We start from the raw sequence: 12,446 nt of genomic DNA on the forward strand, positions 1-12,446 counted from the left end.
TCATGCATTATCAGTTTTGCTTTTGATTTATGATCACTTCATTAACTATTATATGTTTCTCTCTTCAGATTTACTGACTTTCCTTGAATCATTCTCCTGCAACCCCAGAGTTATAAGCCTAAAACTATCAGCAAAGACACTTGAAAAGTCTAAAAGTGTTAGGGTAGATAATTTACCCCTCAACACAATAGAAGATTATCTTATTTTGTACTTTGAGAGTCCAACGTATGGAGGTGGGCAAGTGCAGGAAGTTGAACTAATACCTGAAGAGAATGCAGCCATTGTTACTTTCAAAGATCAGCAAGGTAATGTAAAATTTCGAGTTATAAACCTATAACATTTTAAGATGGAATTATAAATACATTTATCTGTATTCTATAGTCAGTAGCAATACATTAAATAAAATCATGATGTACATGCTTCAGCAAAAGTAAAAAAAAATCCAATACATTTTGAATATACAATAAAAATATAGTAAATTTTTCTTTACTGTATTAGATTATGCATATGATTTTTACAAAAATCTCAATCGCCTAGATTACAAGTTTTGCACTATAGAGAGTGCGAAATGAACGCAACAAAAGTTGGGTTTATTTTACCCTCCATAACGCTGCCATTACAAGTTTCTGAAAAACCTCCTTGTGTGTGCGATATGGTGGTAATAAGCTTCATACCGCACAAAATCCATGGGCTGATTTGACGTGCTGGTGCATACTTTCCCCATAGATATCAATTCAGAGAGAGTGTTAGAAAAAAAACTAACACCTGAAGTGCAGAATGGCGATCGCTGTAACGCAACCCCATTGATCTCTATGGGGGAAAAAAGTTACGTTTAAACCTAACAACCTAACATTAGCCCCAAGTCTAAACACCCCATAACATTGTTGACACCTAAATAAAGTTAATAACCAATAATCTGCCACTCCAGACACCGCCACCACTAATTAAACCTATTAACCCATAAACCGCCAGCTCCCCCACATCGCCACTACTAAATAAACTTATTAACCCCTAAACCTATCACCCCCTAACTTTAAATTAAAATTACATTATCCCTATCTTAAAATAAATAAAAACTTACCTGTGAAATTAAAAAAAAAACTAAGTTTAAACTAACAATTAACCTAATATAACTATTATACTAAAATTAAAATAACTACCAATTAAAAAAACTAAATTACAAAATAAAAAAACTAACACTACTAAAACAATTTGTTTAAAATTACAAAAAATAAAAAATACTAAATTACGAAAAATAAAAAAACACTAAAATACGAAAAATAACAAACAAAATTATCAAAAATAAAAACAATAACACCTAATCTAATATCCCTATAAAAAATAAAAAAGCCCCCCAAAATAAAAACACCCCCTAGCCTACAATAAACTACCAATAGCCTATTAAAAGGGCCTTTTGTAGGGCACTGCTCTAAAGAAATTTTACATGTAAAAAAATACAAAGACACCCCAACAGTAAAACCCACTACACAATCAACCCCCAAAATGAAAAAACCTAACTCTAAAAAACACCTAAGCTTCCCATTGCCCTGAAAAGGGCATTCAGCTCTTTTACATAAAGCCCCCCCCCCAAAAAACACCCCAAAAAAGTTAAAAAAACCTAACACTATCCCCCGAAGATCCACTCACAGTGGCAACGAGAAGTCTTCATCCAGGCGACGAGAAGTCTTCATCCAGACGGCATCTTCTATCTTCATCAAGGTGGCATATTCTATCTTCATCCCAGCAGTGTCTTCTATCTTCATCCTGGCGGCACTGAGCAGATTCATCCTTGTAGACATCCAGCGCAGAACGTCTTCTTCATATGGTAACTGCCATACACTGGATCTTCAATGCAAGGGAGCCTTTTCAAAATGGCGTCCCTTGTATTCCTATTGGCTGATTTGATTCTCGAAATTAAAATCAGCCAATAGGATGAGAACTACTGAAATCCTATTTGCTGTTAAAATCAGCCAATAGAATGAAGATAGAAGACACCTCCGGGATTTTAGTACTCCAAGTGATGCCCATTTGTATGCCTAGTTCTATATACTATTGTCAATCATGTGAATGTGTGATGACATCTGTGCAATGAAAGATAGTGATACCTGTATTTAAAAAAACAAACAAATAGACAATAATCTCTATTTAAAATGTGTGTGCCAAGGTTTTGTTGCTGACATTCAGATAACATCACCTATTTCATCACTAACACCACATATTCCTTCATGTAATATAACATTTATGTGAAAAAAGACAATGTAATGGCACTTAGTCTGAACTTCAAATGAGTAGTAGATTTCTTTTTCGGACGAATTTTGGCCGATTCGGAGATTTGAATGCATCCGAATCTCCAAATCGGAAAATCCTAAAAAATCCTGAAAATGAATAAATCAGTTTCCGAATTTTCGAAATCATTATTCATATTTGGAAATTTTCATTGTTCTAATCTAATCTAAACCGCAGTTCCCCGACACTAACAGACACTAACTAAATCACTAACTAAATCTATTAACCCCTAAACCGCAGTTCCCAAACATCGCCGACACTAACTAAACCTAGTAACCCCTAAACCACCGGCCCCCATATTGCAACAACCTAAATTAAACTATATTAACCCTTAAATCTAACACCCCTAACTTTAACATAATTAAAATAGACCTAAATTAAAGGGACAGTAAACCTAAAATATAATGTTATATAATTCTGCACATAGTGCAGAATTATATAACATTATATTAGTGTTATCCTTATTAAACCTTATTTTCCCCTAAAATAAGGTTTAATAACGATAGCACTAATATAATGTTGTATAATTCTGCACTATGTGCAGAATTATATAACATTATATTTTAGGTTTACTGACACTTAAATGTTACAATTATTAACTAACTATCTATTTAAAAATAAATACAAACTTAGCTGTGAAATAAAAATAAACCTAAGCTAGCTACAATATAACTATTTACCTACTACCTAGTTAAAATAAATACAAACTTACCTGTGAAATAAAAATAAAACCTAAGCTTACACTAATAAAACCTAACATTACAAAAATGAAAAACCTAACATTACAAAAATAAAAAACCTAACATTACAAAAAAAAATTAAAACTACAATTACAAAAAATAGGAAACAAAATTATCCAAAATAATAAAAAACAATTCCTATTCTAATACCCCATTTAAAAAAAAAACCACCATAAAATAAAAAAAGCTTAATCTATCATAAACTACCAAGGGCCCTTAAAAGGGCCTTTTGTAGGGCATTGCCCTAAAGTTAAACAGCTCTTTTGCAAACAAATAAAAACAAACAAACACCCCCTATCATTACACAACCCCACCCCCCATTCAGCTCTTTTTCTGCCTAAAACCCTAATCTAAAAAAAAACACCCCAAAAAAACAAAAAAAAAAACTAACACTAACCCCAAAATTGGTACTCACAGTTGTTGAAGTCCGGCGATAGATCTTCATCCCACCGGCTCCATCTTCATCCAGGCAGCTCCATCTTCATCCAGCGGAGGTGGAGCAGTAGATGCTTGGAGGCGGAGGTCCAGACGGAGGTCCATTGGTATGATGTGGAGGTCCTCTTCATGCGATCAATCGTCCGCCACAGTGAAACTGTATAGCCTGAGGAAACAGCCCTTTGGAGGCTGCTTTGTTTTAAATAAAATACTGTTTTTATGATACACTTGCTGCTGCTTGGGACTTTATTTATAGTGTTGTGGGTAGTGGATCCTGATCACGTGAATACACAGTCTACTGGGCGACTGAGAGGTACCAGCCTGCTACTATTGCACCTGGAGGTGTGCCACACATTGTAAGTGTAACCATTAAGTATCTCCTTCGCCTGTCTACACTGTGCTAGCCTATGGTGGATGTGTCTTTTAACTACAGGAACGGACATCTCGCCTGCTGAACCCCTTACTGGGTACTTTAATCTCTGGCACACAGTGAGCTGGACCACTGCTATTGATCTAGTCTGTATCATTGACACCATTGGGTGCTTCATCCTTGTGAGTACCCATTTAATTGTGTTGATTACTCTCTGTACAGACGTTACTAGGCCATATTGGCACCTCTGTGTCTTCTTCTCTCCAGATTACACTCCACTAGGGACTGACCATCCTTTTAACAGAGTGTTGCCATCTTGTTGGATTCTAAGGACTTTTTTTTGTTTTATATTTTATATTTTATTTTATTTTATATTTTATTTTATTTACTACTGTTTAACATAGTAATATATACTTACTAGCACCTAATATAAATAGTACAGCTTGGACGTTGCAGCAATAACTATATTGACAGTTATTGCTTATAAGCAGCTCGAAATACGTTATCAGTGATTGTGACTTCCATGTAACACTAATACAATTCTAATGTATTGCCGCCACTGATACTAGCTTATATTCTCTTTACCTACCATTAAGCCAATACTAGCTACTACAATTTGTGAATAACAGTATATCAGTACACTACACAGTACTATAATTGGTAAACCACAGCACATTAGCAAACAATACTAATGTTGTACTTGGCTTTAAGCCTACTAAATTTCTTCCTCTAAGTGTTCTTTCTGGATGCTAGAGAGTGTATTGATTAACTGCAGATTATTACACTAGATACCCAATTATAATAAGAATAAGAATATCTACAAGGCCATTCCTTATGGGATTTTTTTTCCCTGATGAGTTATGGTATATTGTTATAATTTGGCAAAATTCTGTATCTGCAGCCACTCTCCTGAATCCACTCTATTTATCATAGCAGCCTCATACAGCTATATTTGGTAATACCTGTTACTTTAACCAGGATAAGCTCCTTAGTGTGTTTTTAACTTGGTATTTTCCTATTTTATTGTGTGTTTATAATTAAAGTTATATTTTAATTTTCTACGAGTTGTAACTGTCCATCCAAGACTCAAGCAATCACCTCTTGTTGTCTGACACATGTAAAGTAACCTATTTTGGACTATAACAACTACATTAACCCCTTGAGTGCTGCACATGTAGTCTTTTTTCAACTGTGGGCTTCTTTGCCTCTATTGAATGGTTTTGTTAAATGTAAATCACTACATAGCACCTCCCTATCCCGCTACCAAATTTAGTGACATAGTTCACTCATATTATTGGGCAATGCAGAGTTGAATTACACTTTAATTAGTAGTGCCATTGGTCTCCTTCTTGTTCTTACATGCAGCTTCCCGTAGCACTCCTAATCCTCCATCTGGAGCGGCTCTTTTACTGCCAGACTTTACTGAACAGTTACAAACGGCAGTGTCTGTGGCACTAAGGTCCATCCTTCCCTTAGTTCAGGAAGGACAGTTCACGACCACGATAGATCTGAAGGATGCTTACCTTCACGTTCCAATACACAAGGAACACTTCAAGTTCCTAAGGTTTGCATTCCTGGACCAGTTTGGTCTAGCTACTGCTCCAAGAGTTTTTACAAAGGTTCTAGGCGCTCTGCTGGCAGTGGCCAGAACCAGAGGTATAGCAGTAGATCCATACCTAGATGATATTCTAGTTCAAGCACCATCTTGTCATCTGGCATCAGACCATTCTGAATCTCTTCTGCTTCTTCTTCGATCTCATGGATGGAAGATAAACTTTGAAAAGAGTTCTCTTGTTCCCAGTACCAGGGTGGAATTCCTGGGTACTATAGTAGACTCCATATCCATGGGGATATTTCTTACAGAGACTTTGCAAGCTAACTTCAGCTTGTCTTGCCCTCCAGACCTCTTTAAGGCCCTCTGTGGCTTGGTGTATGGCGGTGATTGTGATCGGTTAGCATGGACATCATTCCCTTTGCCAGATTCCATCTCAGAACACTACAGCTGTGACTGACGATTATTCGTATCTGTCTCAACAGATTTCTCTGGACAACCGGTCGAGAGAATCGCTCTCCTGATGGCTCTGTCCAGATCACCGGTCCCAAGGGACATCCTTCTTGAGACTATCCTGGGAGATTATGACTACAGACGCTATTCTATCAGGATGGGGTGCCAAGAAGGCACAGGGCCTGTGGACTCGAGAGTAATCCTCCCTCCCGATCAACATTCTAGAACTTTGGGCAATATTTAATGCTCTGAAGGCTTGGCCTCTTCTGGGTTCCTCCCGGTTTATCAGATTCCAATCAGACAACATAACCTCGGTGGCTTACATCAACCATCAGGGGGATACGAGAAGCTCCCTAGCCATGAGGAATGTATATCAGATTCTGGAGTGGGTGGAGGCCCACAACTGTTCATTGTCAGTGATCCACATTCCGGGTGTGGAAAACTGGGAAGCGGATTTTCTCAGCAGACAATCCTTTCATCCGGGGGAATGGTCTCTCCATCCCGAGATGGGGGACACCGGAGAGAAATCTGATGGCCCCCCAGCTCAATTCCAAGCTACCCAGATATGAGTTGTGGTCTAGGAATCCTCAGGTGGAGCTAACAGATGCATTAGCAGTGCCTTGGAGGTTCAATCTAATTTCCATTTTTCCACCGTTACCACTTCTCCCTTGTGTAATAGTCCGCATCAAGCAGAAGCAAACATCAGTGATACTGATTGCTCCATTGTAGCCGTGAAGGACGTGGTTTGCGAACCTGGTGGGGATGTCTTCATCTCCTCCATGGAGGTTACCTTGTCAAAGGGATCTGCTGGAATAGGGTCCCTTTGTTCATCAAAATCTAGATTCTCTGAGGCTAACTGCGTGGAGATTGAAGGCTTAGTCTTAGCCAAGAGAGGGTTCTCTGAGAGGGTTATTGACACTCTCATTTTGGCTCGTAAGCCTGTTGCTTGTCGTATCTACCATAAGGTGCCAGGATTCTTTCTTTTCTCCAGGAGGGTCTGGAGAAGGGTCTTTCTCCCAGTTCCTTGAGGGGAAAAATTTCTGCCCTTTCTGTTTTGCTGCACAGGAGGCTTGCTGAGCTTCCTGATGTGCAATCCTTCGTTAAGGCTCTGATCAGGATAAGACCTGTGTTTAGATCTAATGCTCCACCTTGGAGTTTGAATCTTGTTCTTAAGTTTTTGCAAGTTTTTGCCTATGCATTCTCTTGACATTAAATGTTGTCTTGGAAGGTTATTTTTTGATTGGTGATTGCATCGGCACGCTGAGTTTCTGAAATGGCTGCCTTGCAATGTGAGCCTCCCTATCTAGTGTTTCACTCTGATAAAGTTGTCCTTCGTACCCGCTTGAGTTTTCTTCCTAAGGTGGTGTCTGATCGTAACATCAATCAGGAGATTGTGGTTCCTTCCTTGTGTCTTAATCCTTCTTCGAAAGAACGGTTACGGCATAATCTGGATGTTGTTCGAGCTTTGAAGTTTTATCTTCAAGCTACTAAGAATTTTAGACAAACGTATTTTTTGTTTGTTATCTACTCTGGGAAGCGTAAGGGTCTGAAGGCTTCTTCAACTTCCTTATCATTTTGGTTGAAGAGTGTTATGCGCTTATCTTATGAGTCAACAGGACTTAAGCCTCCTCAGAGGATCACGGCTCATTCCACTAGAGTGGTGGCTTCCTCTTGGGCCTTCAAGAATGAGGCATCTATGGATCAGATTTGTAAGGCGGCTACCTGGTCCTTCTTACATACTTTTTAAAAATTCTACAAATTTGACATTTTTGCTTCGGCTGAAGCAGCTTTTGGGAGAAAGGTTTTATAGGCTGTGGTGCCCTCAGATTAGGGTTCGTCTCTCTTTTACCCCTCATGTTATCATTCAGTGTTTTCTAGAGCAAAAGATCAGCCTGGAACTTTTGGCGCTGCATAGAACAATGAAGGCAATCCTGAATCTGCACCCAAGTGGAACGGAGTTGCCGGAGATGCTCCTCCAAAGCCGGAATACCCTGAGACATGAATGAATCGGGCAACAAGGATGGTTGAAACCCATAATTCGCCATGAATGGGATTTAACTTGGAGGAAGCATTATTACGAGCAAACTCTGCCCAAGGTAACAGTTCAGACCAATTATTGTGGTGATCTTAGACATAGCAATGGAGGAACTGTTCCAGAGCTTGATTAGAACGTTCCACAGCCCCATTGGATTGAGGGTGATATGCCGAGGAGAAGAAAAGCTGGATCCCCATTTGAGCACAAAAGGAATGCCAAAATTTGGAGACAAACTGGCTACCCCGGTCCGACACTATCGCCTTGGGTAACCCATGTAAATGGAAGACCTCCCAGGCAAAAATTGAAGCAAGCTCCTAAGCGGTAGGCCACTTCATCAAGGGAATGCAATGGGACATTTTAGAAAAACGGTCAACCACCATAATGATAACAGTATTGCCATTGGAAACAAGGAGCTCGATAATGAAGTCCATGGAAAGATGTGTCCAAGGACGCTCACCATTAGCAATAGCAATTGAAGAAGACCCACAGGATGACGTTGAGGAGTCTTATTCTGTGCACAAACTGAGCAGGAGGCCACATACGCAGCAACATCAGAACGAAGACCTGGCCACCAGAATTGTCGAGTGACCGACCAAATCATTTGGTTCTTGCCTGGGTGACCTGCGGCTTTAGGATAGTGGTAAGTGTGCAAAAGTTTAATTCGAATATTCTCAGGAACAAAACTCTTACCACTAGGTTTCTCAGGAGGTGCATTGGTTTGTGCAGCCAGGATCTCCTCTCCCAAGGGAGAAGTCAAATTAGTTCGTATGGTAGCTAAAATATGGTCAGGAGGTATAACAGGAGTAGGTACAGATTCCTCCTTGGACAGGCGAAAATTGTCTAGAGAAGGTATCAGCCCTAACATTCTTACTACCAGGCAGGTAGGAGACCACAAAAAAAAACCGTGACAAAAATAGCGCCCATCTGGCATGTCGGGGCGACAAACGTTTTGCTTCAGATAAATAAGTTAAATTCTTGTGGTCAGTAAGAATGAGCACTGGCACGCTAGTACCCTCGAGAAGATGCCTCCATTCCTTGAGTGTCAAAATTATGGCCAGTAATTCCCTGTCGCCAATTTCATAATTGCACTCCTCTGGAGACAATTTCTCAGAGAAGAAACCACACGGATGCAAGGAACCATCAGGTATAGGACGTTGAGACAAGAGGGTACCTACTCCAGTCTCAGATGCATTGACCTCAAGAACGAAAGCCAGGACAGGGTTAGGATGAGCCAGAACTGGAGCGACAGCAAAGGCAGTCTTAAGACTATCAAAGGCCTTTATGGCAGTAGGTGACCAATGGAGTGGATCATTCTCTTTACGGGTCATGTCTGTGATAGGTTTGACCAAGGAAGAAAAGTTTTTAATAAATTTTCTATAGTAATTGGCGAACCCCAAAAAACGTTGAATAGACCGAAGACCAACTGGGCGAGGCCACTGCAGAACTGCAGATAACTTGTCAGGATCCATGGAGAACCCTGCAACAGAGATAACATAACCTAGGAAGGTTATTTGAGTCTGATAGAACTCACATTTCTCGAGTTTACAAAACAGGCAGTTCTCACGTAGTCTCTGAAGAACCTGTGTAACATCAGAATGATGAGTCTCAAGTGTGGATGAGTGTATGAGGATGTCATCTAAGTACACCACAACACACTGTTGCAACATATCTCGTAGGACACCATTAATAAATTCCTGGAAAACAGCAGGAGCATTACATAGGCCAAAGGGCATTACAAGATACTCATAATGCCCGCTCCTGGTGTTAAACGCCATTTTCCATTCGTGGCCCTCCTTGATCCTAACGAGATTGTACGCTCCTCTCAAATCAAGTTTAGTAAAGACCGTAGCTCCCTTGAGGTGGTCAAAGAGTTCCGTAATGAGCGGAATAGGGTAAGCATTCTTAATGGTAAGATGATTAAGACCCCTATAATCGATGCATGGTCTTAACTTGCCACCCTTTTTCTTTTCAAGGAAAAAGCCAGCCCCTGCAGGAGAGCAGGATTTGCGGATGATCCCCCGCGACAGAGCATCGGCAACATACTCCTCCATAGCACAATTCTCTGCAACAGATAGTGGGTAAACCCGGCCCCGAGGAGGAATGGCTCCGGGTTTCAGGTCTATGGCACAGTCGTAAGACCGGTAAGGAGGCAATGTACTGGCACGCACCTTGTCAAAAACGTCTAGGAACTCTCGGTACTCCTCTGGCAATTGAGATACTGAAGAAGTGCACAAGACTTTAACTGGTTTCTGAAGACAAGTGAAAATACATTGCGGGGACCACAACAAAATTTCGGACCTGCGCCAGTTGAGACTGGGATTGTGCTTTTGGAGCCAGGGATAACACAGAACAACCAGAAAATGCTGAGAGTTTATCACCTGGAACTGTAGGGTTTCAAAATGGAGAGCCCCAACAGCCATGGACAACGGAGCAGTCTCGTGAGTAACGAGTGCAGGCTGAAGGGGCCTGCCATCAATGGCCTCAATAACAAGCGGAATGGACCGAGGCAAAACAGGAATGGAGTGCTTTGATACAAAAGCACTGTCAATGAAATAGCCCGCAGCACCGGAGTCAACAAGAGCCTGGGTGACTATGGAGGAGTCCACCCAGAAAAGGACAACCATGACCAAAGGTTTCTCCTTAAGCAGTTCCGGGGACGAGGATAAACCACCCAAGGTCTGCCCCCGACAGGACCTTAGGTGTGAGCGTTTCCCGGCCATGTAGGACAAGACTTCAAAAGGTGGCCCTGTAACCCACAATAAAGGCAGAGCCCCTCCTTCCTCCTAAAGCCCTCTCCGCCACGGAGAGACGCGTGAATCCCAACTGTATCAGCTCAGCAGGAGGCATGGGAGGAGAGGGAGGCATGGGTGGGAACGAACACGTAGGAGACAACGGAACAGGAGGCTTCCGCAAGCACTCCTTGAAAGAGGGCCTCTCTCTGAGTCTGATGTCAATTAGGATAAAAAAAGACACCAATGCCTCGAGATCCTCTGGTAAATCTCTGGCAGCAACTTTGTCTTTAATCGCATCAGAGAGCCAATGAAAGAAAGCGTACGGAACTCAATAGCATACTAAGCAACAGATCTTGTACCTTGCTGAATGGACATGAGTTGTTTAGCAGCAGAGGAGGAGCGAGCCGGAACATCAAATACCCTTCGAAAAAAGGCCACAAATTCAGGGTTAAAAAGTCCTTTTTCAATGGGACTTCCACAGCGCCGGAATTACGAGTTTGCCTGTCCGGCTAAAAAGTGAGCGGTACAGCCTATAAGATCTGTACCGCCACCTAAAGTGTTACAAAGTACACTAACACCCATAATCTACCTATTAACCCCTAAACTGAGGCCCTCCCGCATACCAAACACTAAAATAAATGTATTAACCCCTAATCTGCCACTCTGGACATCGCCGCCACTATAATAAAAATATTAACCCCTAAACCGCTGTATTCCCGCATCACAAACACTAGTTAAATATTATTAACCCCCTATCTGCTGCCCCCAATGTCGTCGCCACTTACATACACTTATTAACCCCTAATCTGCTGTCCCTAACATTGCCGCAACCAACATTACTGTTATGAAACCCTAATCTGCTGCCCCAAAAATCGCCGCCAGCTAACTACACTTATTAACCCCTAATCTGCTGCACCCAATGTCGCCACCACTATACTAAAGTTATTAACCCCTAAACCTAACCCTAAGTCTAACCCTAACCCTAACGTAACCCTAACCCTAACACCCACTAACTTTAATATAATTAAAATAATTCCAAAACAAAATTACAATTAATACCTAAATAATTCCTATTTAAAACTAAATAAATACTTACCTGTAAAATAAAACCTAAGCTAGCTACAATATACCTAATAGTTACATTGTATCTATCTTATGTTTTATTTTTATTTCACAGGTAAGTTTGTATTTATTTTAACTAGGTAGACTAGTTAGTAAATAGTTATTAACTATTTACTAACTGCCTAGTTAAAATAAATACAAAGTTACCTGTAAAATAAAAAAACCTAACATTACACTAAAATTAAATAAATTAAATTACAAAAAAAAACATTTATCTAAATTACAAAAAATAATAAACACTAAATTACACAAAATAAAAAAGAAATTATCAAATATTTAAACTAATTACACATAATCTAATAGCCCTATCAAAATAAAAAGCCCCCCCCCCCCCACCAAAATAAAAAAAACCTAGCTTACACTAAACTGCCAATAGCCCTTAAAAGGGCCTTTTGCCCCAAAGAAATCAGCTCTTTTACCTGTAAAAACAACCCCGTAACAGTAAAACCCAGCACCCACACAACCAACCCCCCCAAATAAAAACCTACCTAAAAAACCAAAGCTCCCCATTGCCCTGAAAGGGGCATTTGGATAGACATTGCCCTTAAAAGGGCATTTAGCTCTTTTACGGTGCCCAAAGTCCCTAATCTAAAAATAAAACCCACCCAATAAACCCTTAAAAAGCCTAACACTAACCCCCAAAGATCCACTTACAGTTTTTGAAGACTGGACATCCATCTTCATCCAGCCGGGAGAAGTCTTCATCCAAGCGGCAAGAAGT

The 12,446-nt window shown here is 40.4% G+C and overlaps 1 protein-coding gene across 1 annotated transcript in view; it reads left to right on the forward strand.

The window, feature by feature from the left end:
• LOC128657683 (protein mono-ADP-ribosyltransferase PARP14) overlaps nt 1–12,446 on the forward strand; it is a 411,551-nt gene that overhangs the window by 144,667 nt on the left and 254,438 nt on the right. The window contains exon 6 of the mRNA XM_053712086.1: nt 69–305. Within this exon, the coding sequence (XP_053568061.1) occupies nt 69–305 (237 nt within the window). The remainder of the gene's footprint in view (nt 1–68; nt 306–12,446) is intronic.

This window comes from Bombina bombina, chromosome 1 (genome assembly GCF_027579735.1).
Source record: "Bombina bombina isolate aBomBom1 chromosome 1, aBomBom1.pri, whole genome shotgun sequence".
NCBI lineage: Eukaryota > Metazoa > Chordata > Amphibia > Anura > Bombinatoridae > Bombina > Bombina bombina.